Consider the following 24,390-nt stretch of genomic DNA (forward strand, 5'->3'; position numbering starts at 1 on the left):
CTCCAGCCCCCAAAATGTTTTCACCGAGCCCTCAAGAGGTAGCATTGCCTCTCTGTGTATAGTTGCTACCTCAATCTTAAGTTTACCTTTTCCGAGACAGATAAAGTCTTCTAATTTTACAATTTTGGTTTCCATGTAATGATAAACAACGAACTTCTTATCAGCCCTCATCTTCGACTCCGTCCAAGTGCAGATAGAGTCGGACTTTAGGGTGCATTCACATGTTGCGTTACTTAAACCATTTTTAAAACGCAATAACATTGTGTTTGTTTACATTGTGTTTACATTGTGTTAACATTAAGAAAAATCGATGGTAACAAAAGCATTGTAAATACAACTTGCGACTGCACTCTGAGCTACAACTGCTTCAATCATGAGCACCTCCCCTTCCAGACTGCGTCTTCCAACGTGGCTCGACAGACTCTTCTCTAAATTACTTAATTAAAGGAAATCTACATTTTGTTTTTATGCAGTGTGAACCAAACATACCTTCAGAATGCTGTAGCTACATTGATGCAGAAACATATCTTGTTTAATCCCTGATCTGAGTGGTTTTGCTCAAAAAAATCAGGACCTTGGGAAAGCTGGATGCTACATAAACACATTATACATGGAGCTTCCAGAACTGTCCAGACAGAACTAATCAACCTAAGCTGGATGACTCATACACAGCAGCTCGGGGATGATGCAGCGATTAATTTTGCCTGTCAGAGACAACACAGTGATTACGTATTCTTGGCTTATGCTGGGCAGGACAAGGCTGGAGCAGGAGCGTGAGAGCCTCATTATCATAATTGTTTTTTCAGCAAAATCACTCAGTTCAAGGATTTAACAAGATATGTTTCTGCATCAGTGCAGCCACAGCATTCTCAAGGTATGTTTGGTTCATAATGCATAAAAGCAAATGGATGTTTTTTTGTTTTTTTTCACTTTTAGAAACTGATACCATAACTGTTGGAACACGAGGGCCTAGTTTTATAATGTAATGATGGATAGATGGACACCTCTGGTAGCTGTCGATGCTTTATGATAAATACATGCACACCTGACTGATCCAGGCATACATGTTCATGGGGGAGCCAGGAGAGGAAGACGTCAGTCAGTCAGTCTCAGTAAATCCAATTTGTACAAGGTATATTTTATCTAGAGGAATATACAATATCTCTTCCTAGCATTTCTCCTCAGGCTAGAAAATCAGGAGACCCTTGGAGTGAATTTACCAAATAATTCAGTCTGAAGCTTGCTCGCTATGTGACTGATTCATCCTCATTCAGGCAGGCATCTCCCATGGGATGTATCAGTTGGGATGTTGTAGGCAAACAATTACATAACCAGCTTGAAGTTATCATCTGGCTAAAGGAACAATGATAGATTTCCTAGAATGTGACGGAATCCAACGTAAAGAAATGCCCTGCAGGTCCCATGTGAAATCTATACAAGGAAGACACACAGGACAACGCCTGGTCCCTGCTCTTATACCAGGCACCAATTCTATGCAAGACTGGATTGTAAAAGAAATATTATGCCTCCTGAGCTACCCAAAAAGGAAGCCGTCATCAGAAATTGGCCTAATAAACCACTACCGGTATGTTGTCAAGCAGTTGAACAGCTTCCAGATCATGTTTAGTTTATGGCCCAGTGTGGAGGCATCACCCAGAAATCCAACTTTGAAGTTAGATGTATAAAGTCAGGGAGGCGGAGAGTTTAACACTGAAGTCAAGCAGTCCCACTCTCTGAACATACTGGTAGTGGTTTATTAGGCCAATTCCTGATGACAGGTTCCCTTTAAAAAAGACAGCTGCCTCTATATAAATGTCAGACCTTCAACACTTTTTAAGACTCCATATGCCTCAAAAGGTGGCCTGCAAAGGCAATCTTAATACAGAGAATGTAATACTCCCTGACCTATGTTCATGGCCACATTATGTTACTAGGCTTTTTGAAAATCAGATGTTGATGTGGATGGAATTTATTTAAAGGAAATTTACCATCAGTATCAAGCATGATAAACGAGGGTCACTTATTTATATATCCAGGCACCAAGACTGTGGTAACCCTTTTGTATTTGGTATCCATGGCCTTCTTACTTCTAAAAGCAACTTTTACAATTATGCTAATGAGCTATGTGGGCATTAGCATAGTCCTCCCGTCAGAGGTCGCATTAACGCCTCACCAAGCGTCATAGACGCATGATGAGGCGCCATTACCCCCCAAAATAATTGCCATGCGTCAAAGTACGCATGGCAATTATTTCCTGTAGCGCGCAGGCTGAGGGGTTCGGCGCGCGCCGCAAAGGAGAGAAATATCAGTGGCGCGGTCGCAGCGCAGGGCCGCTCCGCTGGACATGTGACGCCGTGATCCGTGTTAGCGGCGCGTTGCAGAGACCCCCAGCGAGAGCGCAGACCCCGGGGGAGACATGCGGGTTCGGGGCTGCTGCTCCAGCTCTCCCTGCAGGCCTGTGTATCAGCGATTACGTGATTCTGGCAGGACCGGAGAGCAGGGCAATGTGAGAGCAAACCCACACTGTACTCACTGCACTCTATGTGTACTGTGTGTAGTGTGTATGCTGTATGTAGTGAGTGAGCCAGGTGCTGTGTGTATGCTGTGTGTGTAGTGCTGTGTGCGCAATGTGTGTGTGTAGTGTGTGTGTGTGTGCTGTGTGTAGTGTGTGTATGTATGCTGTGTGTAGTGTGTGTATGTATGCTGTGTGTAGTGTGTGTGCTGTGTGTAGTGTGTGTGCTGTGTGTAGTGTGTGTGCTGTGTGTAGTGTGTGTGCTGTGTGTAGTGTGCGTGCTGTGTGTAGTGTGCGTATGCTGTGTGTAGTGTGCGTATGCTGTGTGTAGTGTGCGTATGCTGTGTGTAGTGTGCGTATGCTGTGTGTAGTGTGCGTATGCTGTGTGTAGTGTGCGTATGCTGTGTATAGTGTGTGTGCTGTGTATAGTGTGTGTGCTGTGTGTAGTGTGTGTGCTGTGTGTAGTGTGCGTATGCTGTGTGTAGTGTGCGTATGCTGTGTGTAGTGTGCGTATGCTGTGTATAGTGTGCATGGCGAGTGTGCCGTGTGTAGTGTGTGGCAAGTGTGCCAGGTGCTGTGTGTGGCGAGTGTGCCAGGGGCCAAGTGTGGCGTGTGTGTGCCAGGTGCCGTGTGTGGCAAGTGTGCCAGGTGCCGTGTGTGGCAAGTGTGCTAGGTGGCGTGTGTGTGCCAGGTGCTGTGTGTGGCGAGTGTGTGCCAGGGACCGTGTGTGGCGAGTGTGTGCCAGGGACCGTGTATGGCGAGTGTGTGCCAGGGACCGTGTATGGCGAGTGTGTGCCAGGGACCGTGTATGGCGAGTGTGTGCCAGGGACCGTGTATGGCGAGTGTGTGCCAGGGACCGTGTATGGCGAGTGTGTGCCAGGGACCGTGTATGGCGAGTGTGTGCCAGGGACCGTGTATGGCGAGTGTGTGCCAGGGACCGTGTATGGCGAGTGTGTGCCAGGGACCGTGTGTGGCGTGTGTGTGCCAGGGGCCGTGTATGGCGAGTGTGCTAGGTGCCGTGTGTGGCGTGTGTGTGCCAGGGGCCGTGTATAGCGAGTGTGCTAGGTGCCGTGTGTGGCGTGTGTGTGCCAGGGGCCGTGTATGGCGAGTGTGCTAGGTGCCGTGTGTGGCGTGTGTGTGCCAGGGGCCGTGTATGGCGAGTGTGCTAGGTGCCGTGTGTGGCGTGTGTGTGCCAGGTGCTGTGTGTAGTGTGTGTGCACCAGGGGCTGTGTGTGGCGAGTGTGCCAGGTGCTGTGTGCCGTGTTTCAGGCTTTAATGATTTTCTTGTATTAATAGACGTTTATTAGATCGTTAGTAGACATTAATAGATAAATATATACACGACTAGGAGTTATATATTTGTATTCCTAAAAATTTCATACTCCTCATCGGCTAAAAATACTCCTCAAAAATGGTAAAAGGAGTATTATTACCCTTCCAGAAAAATGTTAGTGCGACCTCTGTCTCCCGTGCTGTAGCCTCACAGGCTCTTAAACGGTCACCCTCCTCCCTGCTCCCTTGGCACTTCTCCTATCCTTCTGCCTGATTTGTTTGGCACACAATAGAAGTGGTAAAGTGCTCCTGTACAGTGTAAAAGTCTTGAAGGAGGAGGAGGCCATGGATAACATATATCATGGTTTATCATGATTGATTTTGATAATAGGTTTCAATTAAGGTAGCACTGTTGGCCTAGTTTCCCTTTTCCCAATTTTTAATTGGAATATTCCTTAACCCAGTGGCAGACACAGGACTCCATACAACTAAAAAAAAGAAAGCAGCCTACAAAGGCAATCTCAATAAGAATAATTAATTGTTTCCTGACCTTCATCCAAGGTCTCTTACCTATCCAAACATACTCTGTACTGATGCGATGTAATAACATTTATAGATCACTGGCTACAATTTCCTTTAGGAAGAGACTTACTGGTTTGGCTTTTAACCCACATAATGTTATTAGGCTTCTTGAAAGTCACACATTGATTCAGAAGGAGCTTAAAGTGAACCTGTCACCAGGAATGTCATTTTTAGCTGGTGACAAATTCCGATTTTAAAATGCCTTTGCCAGCTTTCTAAATCATTTCAGTACTTTATAAAAGTATGCCAGCAGTATGTGGTCTGGCACAGAATTTGCACTGAGGCCCATCAGCTTCAAGTTACCCTACTGGCTTTAAAGTAGCACTTCTTAATTTGAATACAGGCGGTCCCCTACTTAAGGACACCCGACTTACAGACAACCCATAGTTACAGACAGACCCCTCTGCCCACTGTGACCTCTGGTGAAGCTCTCTGGATGCTTTAAAATAGTCCCAGACTGCAATAATCAGCTTAAAATTGTCTGCAATGAAGCTTTATTGATAATCCTTGGTCCCATTACAGCAAAAAAAATTTGAAACTCCAATTGTCACTGGGGCAAAAAAAAAAATTGTCGGGAACTACAATGATAAAATATACAGTTTCGACTTAAGAACAAACCTACAGTACCTATCTTGTATGTAACCCGGGGACTGCCTGTATTTCTTACCGAGAATCCCCACTGGTGCATACAGGACTCAATTCAACTAAAAAAAAGGTGGCCTGCCAATGCAATCTCCATAAGGTGAAGGTTTCCTTACTATGCAATTCCAAGACACAAAAAGTAAGAGTATATTCACACGAACGTGTGCCCGCCGTACCGTAGCACGGCATGCACACGGCGGCGCTGGGGAGAGGAGGAGGATATGAGCGCCGCTCACTCTGCCCCTCTCCATACGGATGGCGCCGTATTACAGGGAAGTTTAGGACATGTCCTATCTTTCTCCTGGCTACGGAACGCTATGGTCCACTCCTGTACGGCACAATTACCCACATTGCCGTCCATGGCGTATATACATCCCCCATACAGCCGTGTGAATGTAGCCAAAGACTTATCATCAATGAGCAGGATTCACAATCTAAACTAATGAGAAGCCAGTATTTCAAAATAAGACTGATAATTATTAATAAGGCACCTAAGAACGATACACATTAAGATAATTAAGATTTTTTAAAAATCTAAATAGTAAAAATTCTTAGTATGCTGCTCCTGGGATTTGTCCAGACTTGACTAAATAAGACCTCTTCATGCCCACCTTCACAGAGCTGCATAACGCCATGGACTAAGCAATGACGAATGTCCCCAGATACAAAAGATCAAGCCCCAGACTGTCTTGTAGAATATAATACGACGCTGATCTCAGGGTGGTCATGCATATATTGATAATCTGGCCTATGCGAGACATTAAGGTGACAAATCTACCATCTTCACAAAGTGATATTGGAATATGTGTCATCCTACAAGGCGAGCACATTGATGAGAGTTATGGGCAGTCATAGTTTCCACACACCGTGAATAAATGATCCATCCAGTCTGAGAAGAGTCTCAGCCATTTGCGTTAATTCCGTGCTCACAAACAGGACGCCATTTATCAAAGTCACCGCCGCTACAAACGAAGGAAATTATTAAAGGCATCAGAGCATAGCAAATGAGGTATCATTTAATATAGATGTGCAAACAATCCCAACATATTGAGCAGAAAAGCAATAAGTGACGTCTCTCTCGGCAGGGAGCAGTCACTAGTCTGGTGCCTGGAGCGAAACGCAGAGTCTTCTATAACAAAAGCTCAGATGGCGACTGAAGGATCTTACCAAGAAGCTGTCAACGCTCAGCGCTACAAACAGGTGGACTACTATTCTAAATAATATTAAGTAGACAGGAAAACTGTGTGTAGAATGAACAAGTAGATGACCAGGTGGCTACATTTTGGTGTAAATCCACCCAATTCTTAGAGATGTCACTTTTTTGTGATAAATACAGCAGGCATTTAAAGGGAACCTGTCACCACATTTTCACAAATACAGCTAGTGACAGATTCCCATTGAACCCTATTAACTAACTGACATCCTTATTTTAGCTAAAAATTGTTTCCCTCACATCCCCATAAAATCAACTTTATCTTATGTTACCTGGCATCGGTTGGGACGTGGCCTGCTTGGCCAGACCGTCCCATCTACACATCATGTACATGCCTATACTCAGCATTCAGCGCTTAATGGCATGTGACCAGGGTGATGTCATCTAAGGTGCTTCAACCCAGTTACATTTGCAACGTCTACCCCATGTATGTATCTGATCACATTAAATGACAGAATGCCTTCAGGTTCTCTTTAAAGTGGATCTTCCAGCACTTCTACTAATGTTAACTCTTCGAAAACCTTAGGCTTAAAAGATCCTCTTTGTGGAGAGCATGGGAATGTAATATTATATCAGGCCTGGGAATTATAGCCTGATATAATATGCGACAGAGCATCTGGCTCATAAGGTGGTTAGCTCCAAAAACTCCAACTGGGAAATCTCACACCATGTAGAAGCCTAGCTGGAAAAACAGCCCAACTTCAAAGCAGTCCCCTACAGACAGACGAGAGCCAAAATTTCATAGGGAGTTAGGGTATATCCTAGCCATGAACCGGTTGCATTTTCAGGTTCTCGGGAAAGGGATGAACGCTTACCTGGGTGACAATCTGTCCTAGGACCCTGGGGTGACAGTGGATTAAAGGAAAAAAGTGGAGCTTCCTCAGTGCGCTGCTACTTAGATTTCAGGCTCAACCAAGTTTGATAACAAATTCACTTTAGTCATAAAGTATTGAATAATGAACTACGCATTTTGGGGGCGGACTGCTCCTTTCGTCAGGTTCTTAAATATTCATGATCTAGTTGGAGGAGGGATATTGCTTACTGAAAAGCAGTGGTAATGTAAAGTGTGGCTGATGCGTTTGTGCGGGGTAAGCGGCTTACCACGTTCCACTACAGCGGCAAAAGCTCTCTCTCCAAGGACCCTGGGTGGGGAGATATGCAGAACCTCTGGTGGAAACATGATGTGTTTGGTATCCAAATGTGATGGGGTCCCATCCAGATCCGATGACATAAGTAACATCTTCCGAAGGTCATGTGGACCACTCTCTCCCACTTTCTGCACCCACTTGAGCCTATGCTGGACATGCCCTACCCCTTAATGGATAGGCCACACTAGCGTATCTACTGTCAATTGGGTAGTGCTAGTCCATGACAGTACTCAAATAATGAGTCTGGATAATCAACATGGAAGAATCACCTAAAGGACATTAAAGCTGTGATTGGACCTGTATACAACATAAAAGGGGTATTAAGGCCTGCAAAAATCATCACCTATTACGACTGTGGGACCCTCCTATAGTATTCATCAGCTATCCAGTGCATAGGGAGAATCATGGGAGTGTGACAGGGACATGAACAAGATGTTTCTTCATTACGTGGAGTGGCCATTCTAGATTTTTGACAGCTTCTGTCTGCTCGGTCACAGAGATGTAATCCTCCCTCTGCATAGAAATTAATGAGTCATTACTGACTCAGCCAGACCCACTTATCTGCACCACCGAGAGGCTGCTCTTTTCATAGTGAACAGCAACAAAAGAGGCGTTTGTATAATGAGACAGTATGGAGTTAATGTAGGCAACGGTTAATGCACTTCCATGGTTGAGATTATTGGCATCAGCAAATAAGAACTTATTTACGTCCAGATTGACACAAAAAGCTATTTACACCAAATGCAGGAGTGGTACCAATTTTTTTAAAGGAAAGACTTGAAAAAATATATATATATGTGTGTGTGTGTTAACTTCAAATCTATGAATTTTATGTTCAAAAAGCAGCTCCTCTCTTGCCCTTGAGTTGTGTCTGTTATTGTAGCTGAAAGTGCTCATAACCATTAAAGTTGCCAAAAAGAGATAATCTCAAGGGAGGATCTTGCTGCTCCATGTGGTAAGAATGCTATCCTACCCATTGCTCAGTACTGCTGCATAATGTTCTCCATGCTGCTGCTACTTCTGTAGGTTTGCTAAAGACAGACAGGACAGCAGAATCTCTTCCTTCTCCTGTGTGCACTGGACCTTCTTCATCTACTAGGAACCATCAACAATAAGCATGCAGGGGCAAATATGCCCGGGCCACTGCTTCTGTACAAATAGCTAGGTAAAAAAGAACCAAAGAAAGTGGCATCTGAAGTTACACTCCTGCAGCCTTTCAACGTGACTCAACTCAGGCAAATATGACTCTTCTCTGCTTATTTTCACTTGATTTTTTATAGATAAACGGTTGAGATTTAAAATAAGAGGGAATTCTAAAAAGGACATTTCATACCCTACATGAGGGGGCTAGTAGTTTAATGGGGTAAAAGCTGATGACTGACTTCCTTTAAAGGGAACTTATTAAAGGTAGATCGGGTGGTAAGTACACCTATAGGACGTGAGGATGGCCCTTTTAAGGGCTAATTCTCATGTTTCCACAATCTTTTGACAACTTTTATTTCGCTAATATGTAAATTTTCTAAACAGGCTGCTGGGGCGTGGAGTAGCTGGAGTTAAGGCTACACGGTGTGGCTACTCCACGCCCCAGTAGCCTCTTTGTTCCTTCTACCAGAAATCTTCGTCGCGCAGCTCCTCGTAGCTGCGCTCCCTCTCTGTGAAGCCTGGTACATGCGCATGCACAGTGGCTCCGGCTTCGGAGCAGTGAACGCGCAGCCGCGGGCCTGCTGTTCTGCGCATGCCGCAGGCTTCATGGACGAGGGTGCGCAGCTTCATAGGTAGATATGTGGTGGTAGGTTCCCTTTAAGACTAATTTAAAGAAAACTCAAGATGTTACTTACATGAATAGCACAAGTGAACAAATTAAATATTATAATGTGCCCCTCACAAGCAAAAAGTGCTTCTTTCACCTACTTTAGCTCTTATCACCCCCTTTGTTCCTTTCTGATCTGTCTTTTGCTGTGAATTCTCTGCTGAATTCTGTCTTGCTAACCTGACAGGCGAAGGTCACCGAGTTATCAAATTATATAGCAGCTCTGTGGGGGAAGAGGGATCAAGGAGTTACAGCAGCTAGATCTCCTTCCAGCAGCACAGAGACAGCAGAGGAGCAAATGAAAATTATATATCATATAAGACCACAGTGTTATCCCTTATGTACACACATTGGACTATGGAATTCTTCAACCTTTTTTTTTTTTTTTTTTTTTTTTTTTTAAAGGTGAAGTGCAGCAGCCTTATGGGTTTTGGTAGACTTTGGTAGAGTACATACTTTGATAGAGTATGGGAGATGCATGGGAGAAGTCTTTTACATCGGAGTACTACAGGGGATCTATATCTTGGCGCTGCTGGATACATCAAGAGGCCAGGGCGGCACGCTGGCTGAGTGGGTAGCACTTCTGCCTTGCAGCGCTGGGGTCCTGGGTTTGAATTCCATCCCAAAATTTGCAAAGAGTTTGTATGTTCTCTCCGTGTTTGCAAGGGTTTCCTCTGGGTACTCAGGCTTCCTCCCACACTACAAAACATACTGTTAGGTTGTTAAAATTGTGAGCCCCATGGGGACAGGGACCAATTTGACATGTTCTGTGTGCGCTATATAAAATGAAGAATTATTATTAGGGTCTCCTAATGTATCCTGTGGGACGGTCACACATCGTAAATTTCTACGCTGGTTCTTACTTCAGCTTAAGAACATTCACTTGTGCGAGGAATGCCCCGCGTTGGCCCACTCCGCTGGCTGCGCCTCCTTCACGCCCCTGCATGCCCCCTTGGCGTGGAGCTTGCATAGAAGGGATAATAATTACAATGCCTGGCTGTTCGTAAGGTATTGCGATTATTTCAAGGCTACTTCTACATCACTTTTCCTGCTTAGAAGCCCTGATAAATGTCCCCCTATATATCTATACTTTATGGCATTGTGTTTCAATGTCTGTCAACCGGACACCTTAGATCTGGCTATTCACATAAACTTTAAAAACCTATGAGCAGAGGTGCACATCCATGCGGACATGTGGGGATAGTATCTAAGCAGACCCGGCACCAGCTGGGCTTAGGTAACACATCAGCCTTATTAGAATTTAGATGACAGAGCGCCATCCCCCATCCCTAGTGTATCTTACTCATTATCATTGCATGCTGTCTGCTGATGTCAACGGCTTTCGTGTCACCCGTAGACAAAGCCGGGATGTCCCCAGTGTCACGATAGGACTATTGTTAGTTTCTCTTCCCTTTTTTAGCATATTTCCTCTTCTAGGGAATCTAAAAATGTGTTTTAGATATTCATGAACTGAGAAAACTACAATTGATTTCATTGTTAATTCTTCTTTACACTTTCCACAGACAGATGTTTAGGGCTGGCAATTTACAGAATCCCAAAGGTTGCAGACGCTTTACAGAATCCCAAAGAATTACATCCCAAATAGTTTTAGGAGGAATCCTGTACCACTTCCTTATTTCCCTATATACACTGAATTGCTCCAAGAAATAGGGCGGTCCCATTGGTTTATAATAACTTTTAAAGCTATGACCCAATACAAAATCCCTCAATTTGTGTCATTTCCAATACGATAAACAGGGTATCCCATGTTAAATTGTTACACCCTTTCCACAGGATATCGAACTGTTAATTGGAAGTCTGGCCAATAGAATCGCTACCAATCACTTGAAGGGAGTTTCTATTCCAATCTTAATTTATGGAGCGATCCAACGCTTGGATATCTCCGTTACACTCATTCGTCCTCTAGGATAGTGAAGGCGAACCTTTTACAGACAATGGGGCAGATTTACTTGCCCGGTCCTGGTGGAGGATTCGGGTCTTCCAGCTATTCACTAAGGTAGTGCGCCAGATGTCCACCAGGTGTCGTTGCTGCGCTGAAGTCCACCAGAGTTCACTGAAGTTCACCGCCCTACCCTGGGTGCAGGTAAGCGCATGTCAAGCAACACTTTTTTTTTTTAAAATACGGCGGTTTTTCCGAATCCGTCGGGTTTTCTTACGGCCACACCCCCGGATTTGGGAATTCTGGGAAAATCGGCGCAAATTGAAATTATTCGGGTAACGAGGCGGAAAAACGCGATTTAGGCCCTTAGTAAATGACCCCAGAGTGCCCAAACTACGACTAAAATCCACTTATATGTTACAAAGTCCCAACAATTTAAGCAGTAACTTATTGATCAGGTTGATAGGTTTCAATCGTATTGCTGCCCTGAGGACATCAATACAATGGATAAAAGATGGAGAAATTTGGATTGTATCTTCCCTCCAGGGTTCCCTAAAGAGGAAGAATCGGGGGACCCAGAGCAGGAGCTCCAGCGATAATCCATCTCTGGTCAAACCTTCTCGCTCCTCCTGTCCCCTGGCAGTCAAGGATTTGTCGTTTTAAAATAACACTGAGCATGGCACGTCCTGCGCTGTCTGGGACCACAAGAGGAAACCTTGAGTCAATCTGGCTCCTGAACAATTCCCTATTAAACATATAATAGGGAGCCGCAGGCCAGTCAGGCTCCCCGCACCACTCCACTTTTAACCCGATTTTAAGTGAGCCATTGGCTCACTGAGGGGAGCCGGCTCCAGCCGTTCGCGAACAAGAGCCAGCTATTTGTGCCGGCTCGTTCACGAACGACACATCGCTTAAAGGTGCGGGGCTGAGCTGCATGGCTTCCGGAAACTAAAAGGAGTTTTTGCATGAGGAAGTTCACTATCTGAATTTTACTCAAAGGTGTATATAACCATACATGTAAACTGTCTGGCACTATGGGTAGGTCTCTACAAATACAATAATGGATTTCTACACCTCTCCTTCGTCCCATTCAACCCGAGAGGTGTGGCGTTTTCACGGAACTGATCCCATAAACCAGTTAATAACAATAATGCTTTAAAAAGCTGCCCACTAGACGTTAGATAAAAATCTGTAGTATTTCCATCGTTGGCCTCCTGACTTCTTCCGAGGCAGATGTTAAGGGAAAGAAGATTCAACAAAACTACTGATACCTTTTGTGGCAAGACATAAGTACTGGAGATGTCAGAGGACTCTCGCCATGGCTGGTCTTGGAGTCCCTAATGAACAGGGGCATAACTTGAGGGGGGGTCGCACAAGGGCCCAAGAGGTTTAGGGGGCCCTTATGGTGTCACTTTCCCATATGAGAAGACTATTACTATAAACCATACATTATAGTTGACGTTTCCGTCAAGCAGCCATATCAGACTGAGACGTAGTATTCTCCACAGGGGAGATTCCCTCTAACCGTGAGACCCACTAGATACATGTCCATACATATCAGCTGCAGGAGTGAGGCTTAGTGTTTCTGTAGCACATAAGATGAGAAGTCTAATAGCTGCTGTCAGAACAAAGCCCAAGAAACAGTGGGAAAGAAATTGGACTTTGGAAAGGATATTTCATATAGAAGGACATCTCATCCCCTTCCTGAGGGATCCACAAGTTTAACGGGGTAAAATTTACTGACATCAACTGACGTATAATCATAAACGCCTTGTCACCACACAATAGTTCCCAGAATTATGTCTCGTATAAAGCGCTTGACTAGTAAATCCAAAAACTTTATTATTGTAATTTATTGATTCACAATTAGCATTGAGGTCTCCATCCCCTTCATCCTATGGAAATGATATTTCATTGTGGGGCAGAGGAGCCCTGTGTTGTGTCGTCTCTGGAGGTGGCTGGCTGTGCTTTGTATCCTGCTCTCAGATCCTGCTCTGCCATGAATAATTTACCACCCTGCCTCCTAATGCAGGTCTTGCATTGATGAGGAGTATGAAGTACAGCTCGTCCTTTCTTCCATCTTGTCTGATGGCAGCGCATCCATCATTATTACCAGGAAGACTTAACTTCTTCCTATTCAAGCAAAATCCTCTAGTTAACAACCTATTAACCTGACTGGCATTCCAGTCTACTATTATTAATCCGGCACTGATGAGGGATGAGTGGTCCTACACCTGCTCCAAATGTCCCATACCTCCCTACCATAAAATCACATGTTAGTCCCAACAAATATCAAACAGCTAGATCTGCCTTGATCAGAGGTATTGAACAATGTTAATCTACCACTAGGATGAAGTATTGTAAACCAAGCACACTGACATAATGGTGTGTGCCCCCTCTGGCAGGATCTGCTCTTCTTTTAGTTTCTTATGCCCTGTTTTTTTTTTTTTTTTTTAAAGGTTTCTAAAATTATGCAAACAAGCCTAAGGAGCTCCAGGCTCCATAGGTGTTAATGGAGCCCCTAAGGCTCATGTGCATAATTTTAAAGCCCTTTTTCCCTTAAAACCAGGATATAAGAAGATAAAAGAAGAATAGATCATGCCAGAGAAGGCACACACCAGTATGTCAGTGTGCGTGGTTTACAATCTATCATCCTACTGGTAAATGTCCTTTAAGAAAATCCATTGGGGCAGATTTATTAATTGTGTCATTATGGTCCACACTTACCCACCCCAAACCCAAAAAAGAAGTTGTATTTAAAACTTAGGGTAAACATACACCATCTAGGGGTCCACTTCTAGCTCACTCTTCATTTTTTTGAACACACATGCTCAACTGAGTGGAATATGTATGGCTACCCAATTTCCATTTTACAGACAGCTATACAAATGTTGTCAAATATCTACCGAAGCCAAAATAAGCAAGCACGCATAGCCAATAATCCAATATTTCTCATCACCCATTGCCCACACAAATCAGATTGTTGCTTGGACCCCCAATAGTTGTAAATTATTTATTCAATATCACAAATGGACATATGTGAGCAGATGATTATAGGGTGCGGGGCCCCAAAATACTAATACACAGTTTATATGTGGAAACATTAAAAAACTGTAAAAAAAATTAATAGAGCAAATGATAATAGACAACGTTTTAATGTCTTCATTAAAGGGGTTGGTCACTTTACCTCATGTTTTTGTAATGAGTGTGTAATGTGTGTGGGGCAGGTTATTCAGTAATTTACCAATATACATCTAGTAATAGTTCTGCATCGCTTTCTTGATATGTAAAGTGAAGCCTCCTGTCTTTTACCTCATCAGCCAGACATTCCTGTCCATAAAATGGCTGCAGATGGAGGGTCATGTGATCTCTATCTGTCCATAAGCAATCGCCCTGCCAGGATTATGAATGCAAGATCAAGGTCCTGGCAGGGCGATTGTTCTTGGAAAGTTGGAGATCACATGACCCTCCATTTGTCGCCATTTTATGGACAGGAATGTCTGTCTGATGAAGTAAAATACAGGAGGCTTCAATTTACATATCAAGAAAGCAGAGCAGGGTTTCTTTAGCCTGTTTTTTTTTAAACAAATATCGGATTCAAAAAAAGAAAGCAGTGCAGAACTTTTAATAGATGTAAGTTAGTAAATTACCCCACACTCACATTACAAAAAAACATGAGGTAAAGTGTCCAACCCCTTTAGTTAAAGCAGCGTCACTGTGCCTTTTTTCTTCTTTCCCCTATAGTGAGCAGTGTATCTAAAAAGCTTTTTGAGCTTTAACTCCTTCAGAAAAATAAATGGCTAATGATTAACACTTTCCATACCTATTTCACCCTTTATGTTCTCTCTGAGGAGACAAGACTATCCAGGGACTGTAAAGAGTGAAGTCATTAGACAATTTATCAGGCTCCTCTCAGCTGTCAGTGGACACAGGTAGGAAAGCCGATTTACACAAACTACTTAAATAAGGAAGAAAGGCAGGGGAAAAAGAAGGACATGGGAACATATTTATTTAATAAGATATGTGACAAAGTTTACTATTATCATCTGCACTAATCATGTATGAAATTTCGGTACATTTTAAGTGTCCAGTGGGCCGTCCTACTCAATGCTCAATAAACAATGTGTTATGGATTTAAGGGAAAAAAAAATCCTTTTGCTCCACAGCATATTTTGTGGGGGCCATGGTTTGGAAATGTTGAATCTTGACATGAGACAAGCGCCACTAGTCTTACTCTACTCACTCCCTTAAAAATACATACATGGATCTCTCAATAATCTTCAGATAACTATCTCACGACTACACTCGGCTTGAACTTATGTTTGCCATCTATGGTTTTATATAAAGATACAGTTTATGGCAAAGTCATGCATCCAATCTAATTGTTGGCTCCTTCTATATACGACAATCTGAGAACATAATCATTAATCATATACCAATGAAATCCTTGGAGGAATCTCAGACTTGCTGTATAGAATAGTCAGTAACGTGCAAGGTCTGAAAGTGAAACCCACTGACAATGAGACATATGATACCGGATTCTCTGCATTCTTCCCAAAGTGAAGAGCGGCTATTCCTAGATCCAGCTGCAAATTAGTGCGGCGCATGGTATGATCTGCATCCAATGACAAGGATGGATGGCATGGACACCTGGCCTGCGGGCACATGGCTCAGCCATCATCTACACAATGAGAAATGCATGAAATTATAAGAACAGCTACATGACAAAGTTAGCTCTGCTACATCTAGACATGAGAGATCTAACAGGATAATCTACACAGGGAGGATTCCAGTAAATGTGGAATAAATAGGATAAACTTTACCAATGTCATGCATTTTTTTATTCCTTTATTCTGCACATGAGTGGACAAAGCACTTTCGGATCCTCTTAGAGTGGTTTTTGGCACATATTTTGATGCTGGATCACCAGGTCCAGATTGCCGGTGCATGAAGTCATAGACAGTGACCTCTACCATGATTTCCGGATGCCCCCCATGTCCTCTCACAACCAGACTGTGGCCACAACCTCAAGTCACACAATAGGACATACAATACAATAGGTAGAGCGACAGCAGGAAAGATGTGGCGTGTCCCAAGGAAATGTGACGGTCACGCACAACATTCACGTGTGAGACCTCAGTGATGCCTTTAACATATTTCAGCAATGGACCGATTCATTGTAACATTATGATGACATATAGAATAGGAGATTATGTTGTGGGGGAAATGATTATGTATCGAGGGGAACGAGAAGACAAATTGGGACCCAAGTCCTTAGCGTCCAGAATAAGCCCCTGTTAATGTCTATGGTCCCATATACTGCAGGAGTGAGATTATACATGGACACTGACTGCAGATACGGGGGCATGGCTAATATTGGAAGTGAGGTATCTGGATACATGCGGTATTATAGAAGGACACCTACCTTCATGATCCCAGTAGTCCGCGACGACCCCTGTCCTCTCTCTCCTGAGTGGTCCCTGCTGCTCCTCCCCGATTGTGGACTGTCCTCTGAGCACCCGCCATTCAGCTGCAGCTCCTCTCCTCCGCGCTCAGGTACCTGGAGCACCCCTGAGGTAAAGGTGCCTCCATCCTGCACCCCCAAGAGTCCCACCACAGCAGCAGCTGCTGCAGCACAGGCTGCGGAGTCCCGTCCATCTGCCATAGTGACAAGACTCAGTGCCTCAGCCTGACATGCTGCTCCGGAGGAAATGAATTGCTAGATGTGTAAACACACTGACACTGCCCACATGAGGGATGGGGGATCTTCAGCCTAGCTGCATCCTACCAGATCCTCAGAGTGGTGCAGGGAGCCGGGTACCTGGGAAGTCCACTGGCATCTGGACCTATGCCATGTGGTACTTACTCAACGGTGCTGCAGGGAAAATGAATGGGAATGAATGAGGATCTCAGCTACTGGGGCTTTATATTAGTGTCTGCTCCTTATCTGTGCAGGGGTAGAGGACTGCTGGGGATCTGTCCTATTCTGTCACTGGGATCTGCTGCTGGATCAATGGGCCTGTCAGGATCAATGCTGACTGATAAGGAATTAGTAGGGATCTGTGCTGCAGGGTCAGTGCGTTGTTAGAGGGGCAAGAGATATGTGCAAAAGAATCAGCAAAATAGAGGGCAACTGTAGTGCAGGGTCAGTGTCTTAGTAAGGATATATCCTGCAGGAGATTAGTAGGGATCTGTGCTGCGGGGTTAGTGGATCAGTAGGGAGCTGTGCTGTAGGGTTAATGGATTACTAGGGATCTGTGCTGCAGAGTTATTGGATTAGTAGGGATCTGTGCTGCAGGGTTAGTGGATTAGTCCTGATCTATGATGCAGGGTTAAGGGATAAATAGGGAGCTGTGGTGCAAGGTTAGTGAATTACAAGGGATCTGTGCTGCAGGATTAATGGATTACAAGGGATCTGTGCTGCAGGGTTAGTGGATTACAAGGGATCTGTGCTGCAGGATTAGTGGATTACTAGGGATCTGTGCTGCAGGATTAGTGGATTACTAGGGATCTGTGCTGCAGGATTAGTGGATTACTAGGGATCTGTGCTGCAGGGTTAGTGGATTACTCAGGATCTGTGCTGCAGGGTTAGTGGATTACTAGGAATCTGTGCTGCAGGGTTAGTGGATTACTAGGGATATGTGATGCAGGGTTAGTGGATTACTAGGGATATGTGATGCAGGGTTAGTGGATTACTAGGGATATGTGCTGCAGGGTTAGTGGATTACAAGGGATCTGTGCTGCAGGGTTAGTGGATTACAAGGGATATGTGCTGCTGTGTTAGTGGATTACTCGGGATCTGTGCTGCAGGGTCAGCGGATTACTAGGGATCTGTGCTGCAGGGTCAGTGGATTACAAGGGATCTGTGCTGCAAGGTTAGTGGATTACAAGGGATCTGTGCTGTAGGGTTAGTGGATTACAAGGGATCTGTGCTGCAGGGTTAGTGGATTACTAGTAATCTGTGCTGCAGGGTTAGTGGATTACTCGGGATCTGTGCTGCAGGATTAGTGGATTACTCGGGATCTGTGCTGCAGGGTTAGTGGATTACTAGGGATATGTGCTGCAGAGTTAGTGGAGTACTAGGAATCTATGCTGCTATGTTAAGGGACCGAATAGGCATCTTCTGCAGGGTCAGTGGATTAGTAGGGATCAGTAGGGATATGTGCTGCAGGGTCAGGTGATGTGGAGATGTGTTGAGGTCCGGGGATCTCTTCTGCAGGGTGAGCGATGTGGAGTAGGTCTGTGCTGCAGGGTTGAGGGATCAGTAGGGATCTGGAGATGTCTTGAGGTCCGGAGGTCTCCTCGGTGCAGGAGATCCGGGCTGTGTCGGGCTGCCCGGGTGCTGCCTGTGCTGTCGGCTCAGCGTCTCCCCGTCCTCCCGTGTGTGGAGCCGCCCCCTCCCCCGTCCTCGGCGCTGGGACTTCCTCACTCACATGTGCTGCACCCGGGGTCCGCACCATTAACCCCTGCGCTGCCGTGTTAACCCTTCCACCACAGTTGTGTTATCATTGTGCCATGACTGACTATGAGCTAAAGGAAGAACTGAGATATCTGAGACTTTCCTCCCCTGTGGTAAGATATCTCTATATGCGTCTGGTCAGATGGTGCGGTTCCTGGACAGTAGGGTGATGTGACTGGTCTTGCTGCATATGGCTTTTCTAGTTACTTGGTTGTACAATATCTAATTGGAGGGATATTGCTGAAATCTACAATGTGATGCCAGGGCCAGCCTACATGTGTTCCGGGAAAAACGCATTGTGATGCTGCATCAAACCTGTGTGTACATACACGTCACCAGTGATAACGGCCTAAGGCCCCATTCACATGTCAGTGATTTTATGTCCCTTTTTTTATAACAGATTTTTTTTACGTGTATACAGACACATTTTGTGTCTTAAAATGACTTCTCAGTAGAAAAATCCCAGAACTGTGCGCTATTGTTATCCTTTTTTTTTTTTTTTTTTTAAATATCCAGAAATCAGCATGGCTGGCCTATCTGCAGGACACACAGTCCCTGCACCAGTCAGGTGGTAGCGCCATGCTGTAACTACAGCATATGCATATGGATGGACTCCTGTAACCAATCAGTGGCTGAGGAATGACGATCTGTAGGCATACAGGACCAGGCGATCACGCGTCTCCCAACCAATCACAGAGACCAGGATTGTATGGGTTTTCCTGAAAAACTCCGCTTTAACCAGAATAACTACAACCATCATTACCATCACTTTACATGTTATGAGGATCCGACTACTGGGTCCCCCACAATCACAAGAACTGGATCCCCTGTGATCTATAGAAAGAGGGTCCCGTTCTGACTACTGGGTGGAGGGTCAGGTTGCAAATACCTCCTGCCACTCCATACAATTCTATGGGAGAAATTGTGGAGTGCAGTGCATGGCAATTTCCCACACTCACATTGTATTGAATGGACCCCTGTTCTCTGGGTCACTGGGGGTCCTGTCCTATGATTGGTTTGGGTTCCAGCAGTTGCACCCTCACCCTTTAATATTCTTTTTTTACCCCACTATGATAATAAATAACGTTTTTGTGACGATACCCTCTTGTTGTTTTGTTACAGAATACATCTAACAACCGGCCAGGCTGAGGATGCATGTAGAAGGGAATGCCCAGCGGTGCAGTCATACCTCTGAGGGTATCACTACATTTAGAGGTGTCTAGCGTCTACGTATGTCCCTCCCTCATGGTCATCATTTTCCTTACTCGGTCAATACTTTACACCCCCTGTGTGCACCTCCAAATTTTACTCTCAAAGAAGCAATTTTTCTGGGATAATTATTTCTGTAGCATCTACGTCTGTATGTTCAATGTGGAAAAATCATCCAAATCTAGGATATTTCGTTCCTGTGAGGTTTAATTTTACCGTATCCAGTCATTTTCCCATCACATTAACTTCTAGATACCCTGCAGCTGCTTTACTTATGCACATGAAATGTAAGCAATGGGGTACACCAAGGGTTAACCTATAGACAGCCGGGGGCTACAAAGAGTAAAGCAATCACAGCACTGATCAATATGTGACAAGATAATGTACACACAGGAAAACAACATCCAGAGGCAGACTAGTAAGTATAGCCCGGCTATATATACATATCTATATATAACCCACAACTCCTTGTCATAGGGGCTGCTAAATACCGAAGCCAAACCCAAGAAGAGTCTCAAGGCAGATGTAGAACTTTACCTAGAATCTTCCCATTTATCCCATAAATTTATTGTACAATCTGAATGTGTGGATTAGGCCATATGTTAGACCCAATGCCTTTTGGCGTCTTCTTCTTAATGTTCTGACCAGTCTGTATTCTAGATTTCCTGAACTGAGTCACAGATAGAGATGATTGGAGCTTGGATGCAATACCACACACTACCCAAGGTCTGGAGCGGCGCTGTTTTAGAAGGAAAGCAACATATGGAAAACCCCTTTAAATATCAGTTGAATTTTTGAAGGACAACAACAAATACTTCCCATTTAAAGGGAGTCCATAAGGTCGAAAAAGGTCTCCCAAAACAGTACTATATATAGGGGGTCTCCAATAGTATCTCTGTAGATACAGTATAATCACATGGATATGAAAATCACCCAGAAAGTGCAAGAAAGACGGGCTAAATGGGGGTGGAGGGGGTAACCATCTGGTGCTTGATTTTTTTCAGGTTTTTTTGTCACAATGGTGGATTTGCTAATTTGTGACTTTTTCATGTGCACTGTGAACTTTGCACCGCATTTGTCTTTGCTATTCACAGATGTTTGCGCCTAAAAAGTTGCATCAAAATTGCACCAGAAATCAAACTTCCAGTCTTAAAGGGGTTTAAAAGATAGTTTATTTCTTCTAAAAACAGCGCCTCACCTGACCATGGGAGGTGCGTGGTATTACAACTATGCATCAATCATTTCTATACAGCTGAGTTACCATACTGGCACAAACCGTGGTCAGGAGAAGAGCTGATTATATAAGAAAGCTTCCATCACCTCTGGACAACTTCTCAATATGTTAGATTTACCTATGAGTGTAGGGTGACTTTTTGCAAACGAAAAATCCTCCTTCATTTGGAAGAAAGTGTAAGTGCATCTGCAATGCTGTTCTAGTGCCGTCCTCCATGTTAGATACTGAAATGAAGGATACACAGAAGACATGGGAGGGAAGAGAACACAAGAAGGTTAAAGGTGAATGTATAGGAAAAGTGGAATCTAAATTTCTGCACCAGTCCCATCCATCTTTGACAACCCCATGTGTGTTTCTTCAACAACCCCATGAAAATGAATGAGGCAGGGGCAGAAATGTGCCAGATGTGACTATCCCCCAATGTCGGTGGTAGCACATGAGCGAGTTTGTATGACAACCTCTTTGCATGTCTGTGCGGGATTTACCAGACCGAACCTAGTAGTACTGTAGTGAATGGACATTCTAAGGCTGCTGTCACACGATAACGTTTTGGCTCCATTTAGAAATGGAATCAAAGCGCCCGGGAGCGCGCCACAGCCGGTCGCATATGCGTTTCCATAAGAAGTGCATGCGGTCGGTAATCAAGCCTCCGGTGTCTTGCATTTAGGCAACACATGACACCAGGGGTTGACGGCCCCCCTAAGTTCAGTTCAGTAGTTCTAGGTTTGGAACATCTGGTCTAAGTTATGCGGATGGAAAGCTAAGTCTGATGGTCAGATAAATGACACAATTTTGATAGGAAACTATCTATAGGAAACTTTTATAGGTTGGCCTAGACGACTTATTTATAAGCTTATTTACGTATTTATATAGCGGCATTATATTCCACAGCGCTTTACAGATCATGGGGGGGGGGGGACATAAAGGGATAAAATAACAGAGCAATAACATGGTCCAGCTTACAATCTATAAAACATGAATACACTCTTATATAATAGCTGAAGCTCTGTCATTGCAGTCCGTGAATACAAGCCAATATGTCTGCTGGCCGGACTGTATTAACTGTTAGAGTGCCTGCGCTGCAGTTCAGCTGGCAGACAAGAAGTCCTCCCATCGTTTTGATATAATGCAAGCACTTCCGTCCTGTACGACTGACGTACGGGGCCATATCCACAGACTGCACACAATCGATAATTCTTTAATTATATAGCGCACACAGATTACGCAGCACTGCACAAAGCTTACCAAATTGGTCCCTGTCCCCAAGGGGCTCACAATCTAAACAACCTACCAGTATGTTTTGAAGTGTGGGAGGAAACCGGAGGAGACCCACACAAACATGGAGAGAACATACAAACTCTTTGCAGATGTTGACCTGGGGGGACTAGAACCCAGGACTCCAGCGCTGCACGGCAGAAGTGCTACCCACTGAGCCACCGTGCTGCCCTACACTTCCATTTATCAAGCTGTAATGTCATTATACTACCCCCTGCATCAGGGAAAGTGAGAATGATATATTGGGCATGTGGTTAAGTGTCTGTGGATGTATACAGACGGTATGTCCCTAATAATCTATCCAAAGCACAGTGTTACAGCACTGCACTGCATTTGTGGCCAAATTAGTTTGGCTCCTTGAGACTGACATGTCTCTTTCACAACCACAAAAAAAATGCATCCATTTTCACTCCCTTTTGTGTCACAATTGTAGCCGCATCCGTTTTTAAGTAGCCTAAAGAAAAGATGGTTGCCTATAATTTAATGGCAAGAAACCTGCATCCCCAGCTTCATCTGAAGACATTCTGTCCTTTTTTTATGCAGACCTATTTTTTGGATGTCTGTGATCTGCAGGCGAGGTTAAAGAGGACCTGTCACCCAATTTATCGGCACTAGGAGCTGCTTACCTCCGGTAACGCTATCAAACACTGCGGCGGGGTACAGTGTAATCATCGGACAGCTTGCAAATGTATTCATGAGGGGGCGGTCCGAGGCGCAGTCACCGCCCCCTAGCCACGCCTCAACCCCGCCCCTCAGCTTTGCAAGCTGTCCGATGATTACACTGTACCCCGCCGCAGTGTTTGATAGCGTTACCGGAGGTCCTGCCGATAAATTGGGGCAGGTCCTCTTTAAAGCAGTGCAAGCCGTGAACTATTTTGCACGGTCCATAGGTGAAAAGCCATATAGAATATAATGGGTCAGTATGTAAGCCATTAAAATCAGAAATAGCATACAGATGTGAATGCTGGCCCTTTAAAATATAATGCACAATCCTCATAAGCTGCATTAACTATACGAGCAGCCAGACAATCAATTATAATGTACTGCTTGAAATCCAGATGGGGGCAGCTATTGTCCCCAGTAGGTAGATGTACACCCGCCTGCTCCCTCCACACAAGAGTTAACCCATCTAGCCATGTAATCAGGAAGAAAGCGGCTGGAGTTGTTCGACAATCTCTATTAACAGGGATTTATTTGAACGACTCTTTTCAATACACAAAATAGCTTTGATTTCTCTCTCTCTCCATTTTTAATACATTTATTCTCCGCACTTAATCCGGCCTCCATTTAGTTTATGAAATCTGTCAGCAAGGACAATAGCGGAACAATTTAAAGGTGATGTTGGTGGCACGTTGTTTTGTAATAAGATTGGAAGTAGGGTGACGTCAGGGGGATACGTGGGAGGATACAGTCGCTACACCCTTCTATTATTAGGGATTATTTATTCCCCACTATTTCCGATTGCCTTTGTATATTTGCCATTGTCATTTTAATGAGGGAAGAATGGAGTGAACAATGTTAGACGAATCTGATGAAATGTGCGCAAAACATAGGAATTCTAGTAATATGGAAAAATTCTACAGGAAGAATATTTCTAATACAAGGTGTCTAATTATCATCAGTGTATTACCGAATATACAAATAGATAAAATTGAATGACATTTTATTTGTGTTCCGGAGGCTCCTCTTCTTCTAGCCACACTCAGAAGACAATTATTAGTATATAATGATAAATATTTTCTTGGTTTGGAAAACTCAGCTATGGAGGACCCAGTATCTACATTGACTTCAATGAGACCGGTGTAATGCTTCATGTTTCCATGGGGGGCACTGCAGGGGTAATAAAATGTAATGAAGCTACCCCACCGCCTTTAGAGACATATGACCGGAGTCAGCAATATAAATACATTTTTCTTTATATCCAAATGTGAGCAACCGACGCCCGTATGGTCTAGTGTGACGTTTCGGAGGTGTGTCCTCCTTCCTCAGACTGAGGAAGGAGGACACACCTCCGAAACGTCACACTAGACCATACGGGCGTCGGTTGCTCAGTGAAAAGCCATGATCTCCTAGCGTGCTACAATTTTATGGACAATTGACACTGTTTGCCGAAGATATGGTGATGTACTGGTGT

At 44.3% G+C, this 24,390-nt stretch overlaps 1 protein-coding gene across 1 annotated transcript in view; it reads right to left on the reverse strand.

Moving 5' to 3' along the window:
• The window catches only part of LOC140064631 (inactive phospholipase C-like protein 2), a 66,251-nt gene extending 47,739 nt beyond the window's left edge, over positions 1 to 18,512 (reverse strand). The window contains exon 1 of the mRNA XM_072111707.1: positions 16,505 to 18,512. Within this exon, the coding sequence (XP_071967808.1) occupies positions 16,505 to 16,744 (240 nt within the window). The 5' untranslated portion in view covers positions 16,745 to 18,512. The remainder of the gene's footprint in view (positions 1 to 16,504) is intronic.
• Between the last annotated feature and the right edge of the window lie 5,878 nt (positions 18,513 to 24,390).

The sequence above is a fragment of the Engystomops pustulosus genome, chromosome 6 (genome assembly GCF_040894005.1).
Source record: "Engystomops pustulosus chromosome 6, aEngPut4.maternal, whole genome shotgun sequence".
In the NCBI taxonomy this organism is placed as follows: Eukaryota; Metazoa; Chordata; class Amphibia; order Anura; family Leptodactylidae; genus Engystomops; species Engystomops pustulosus.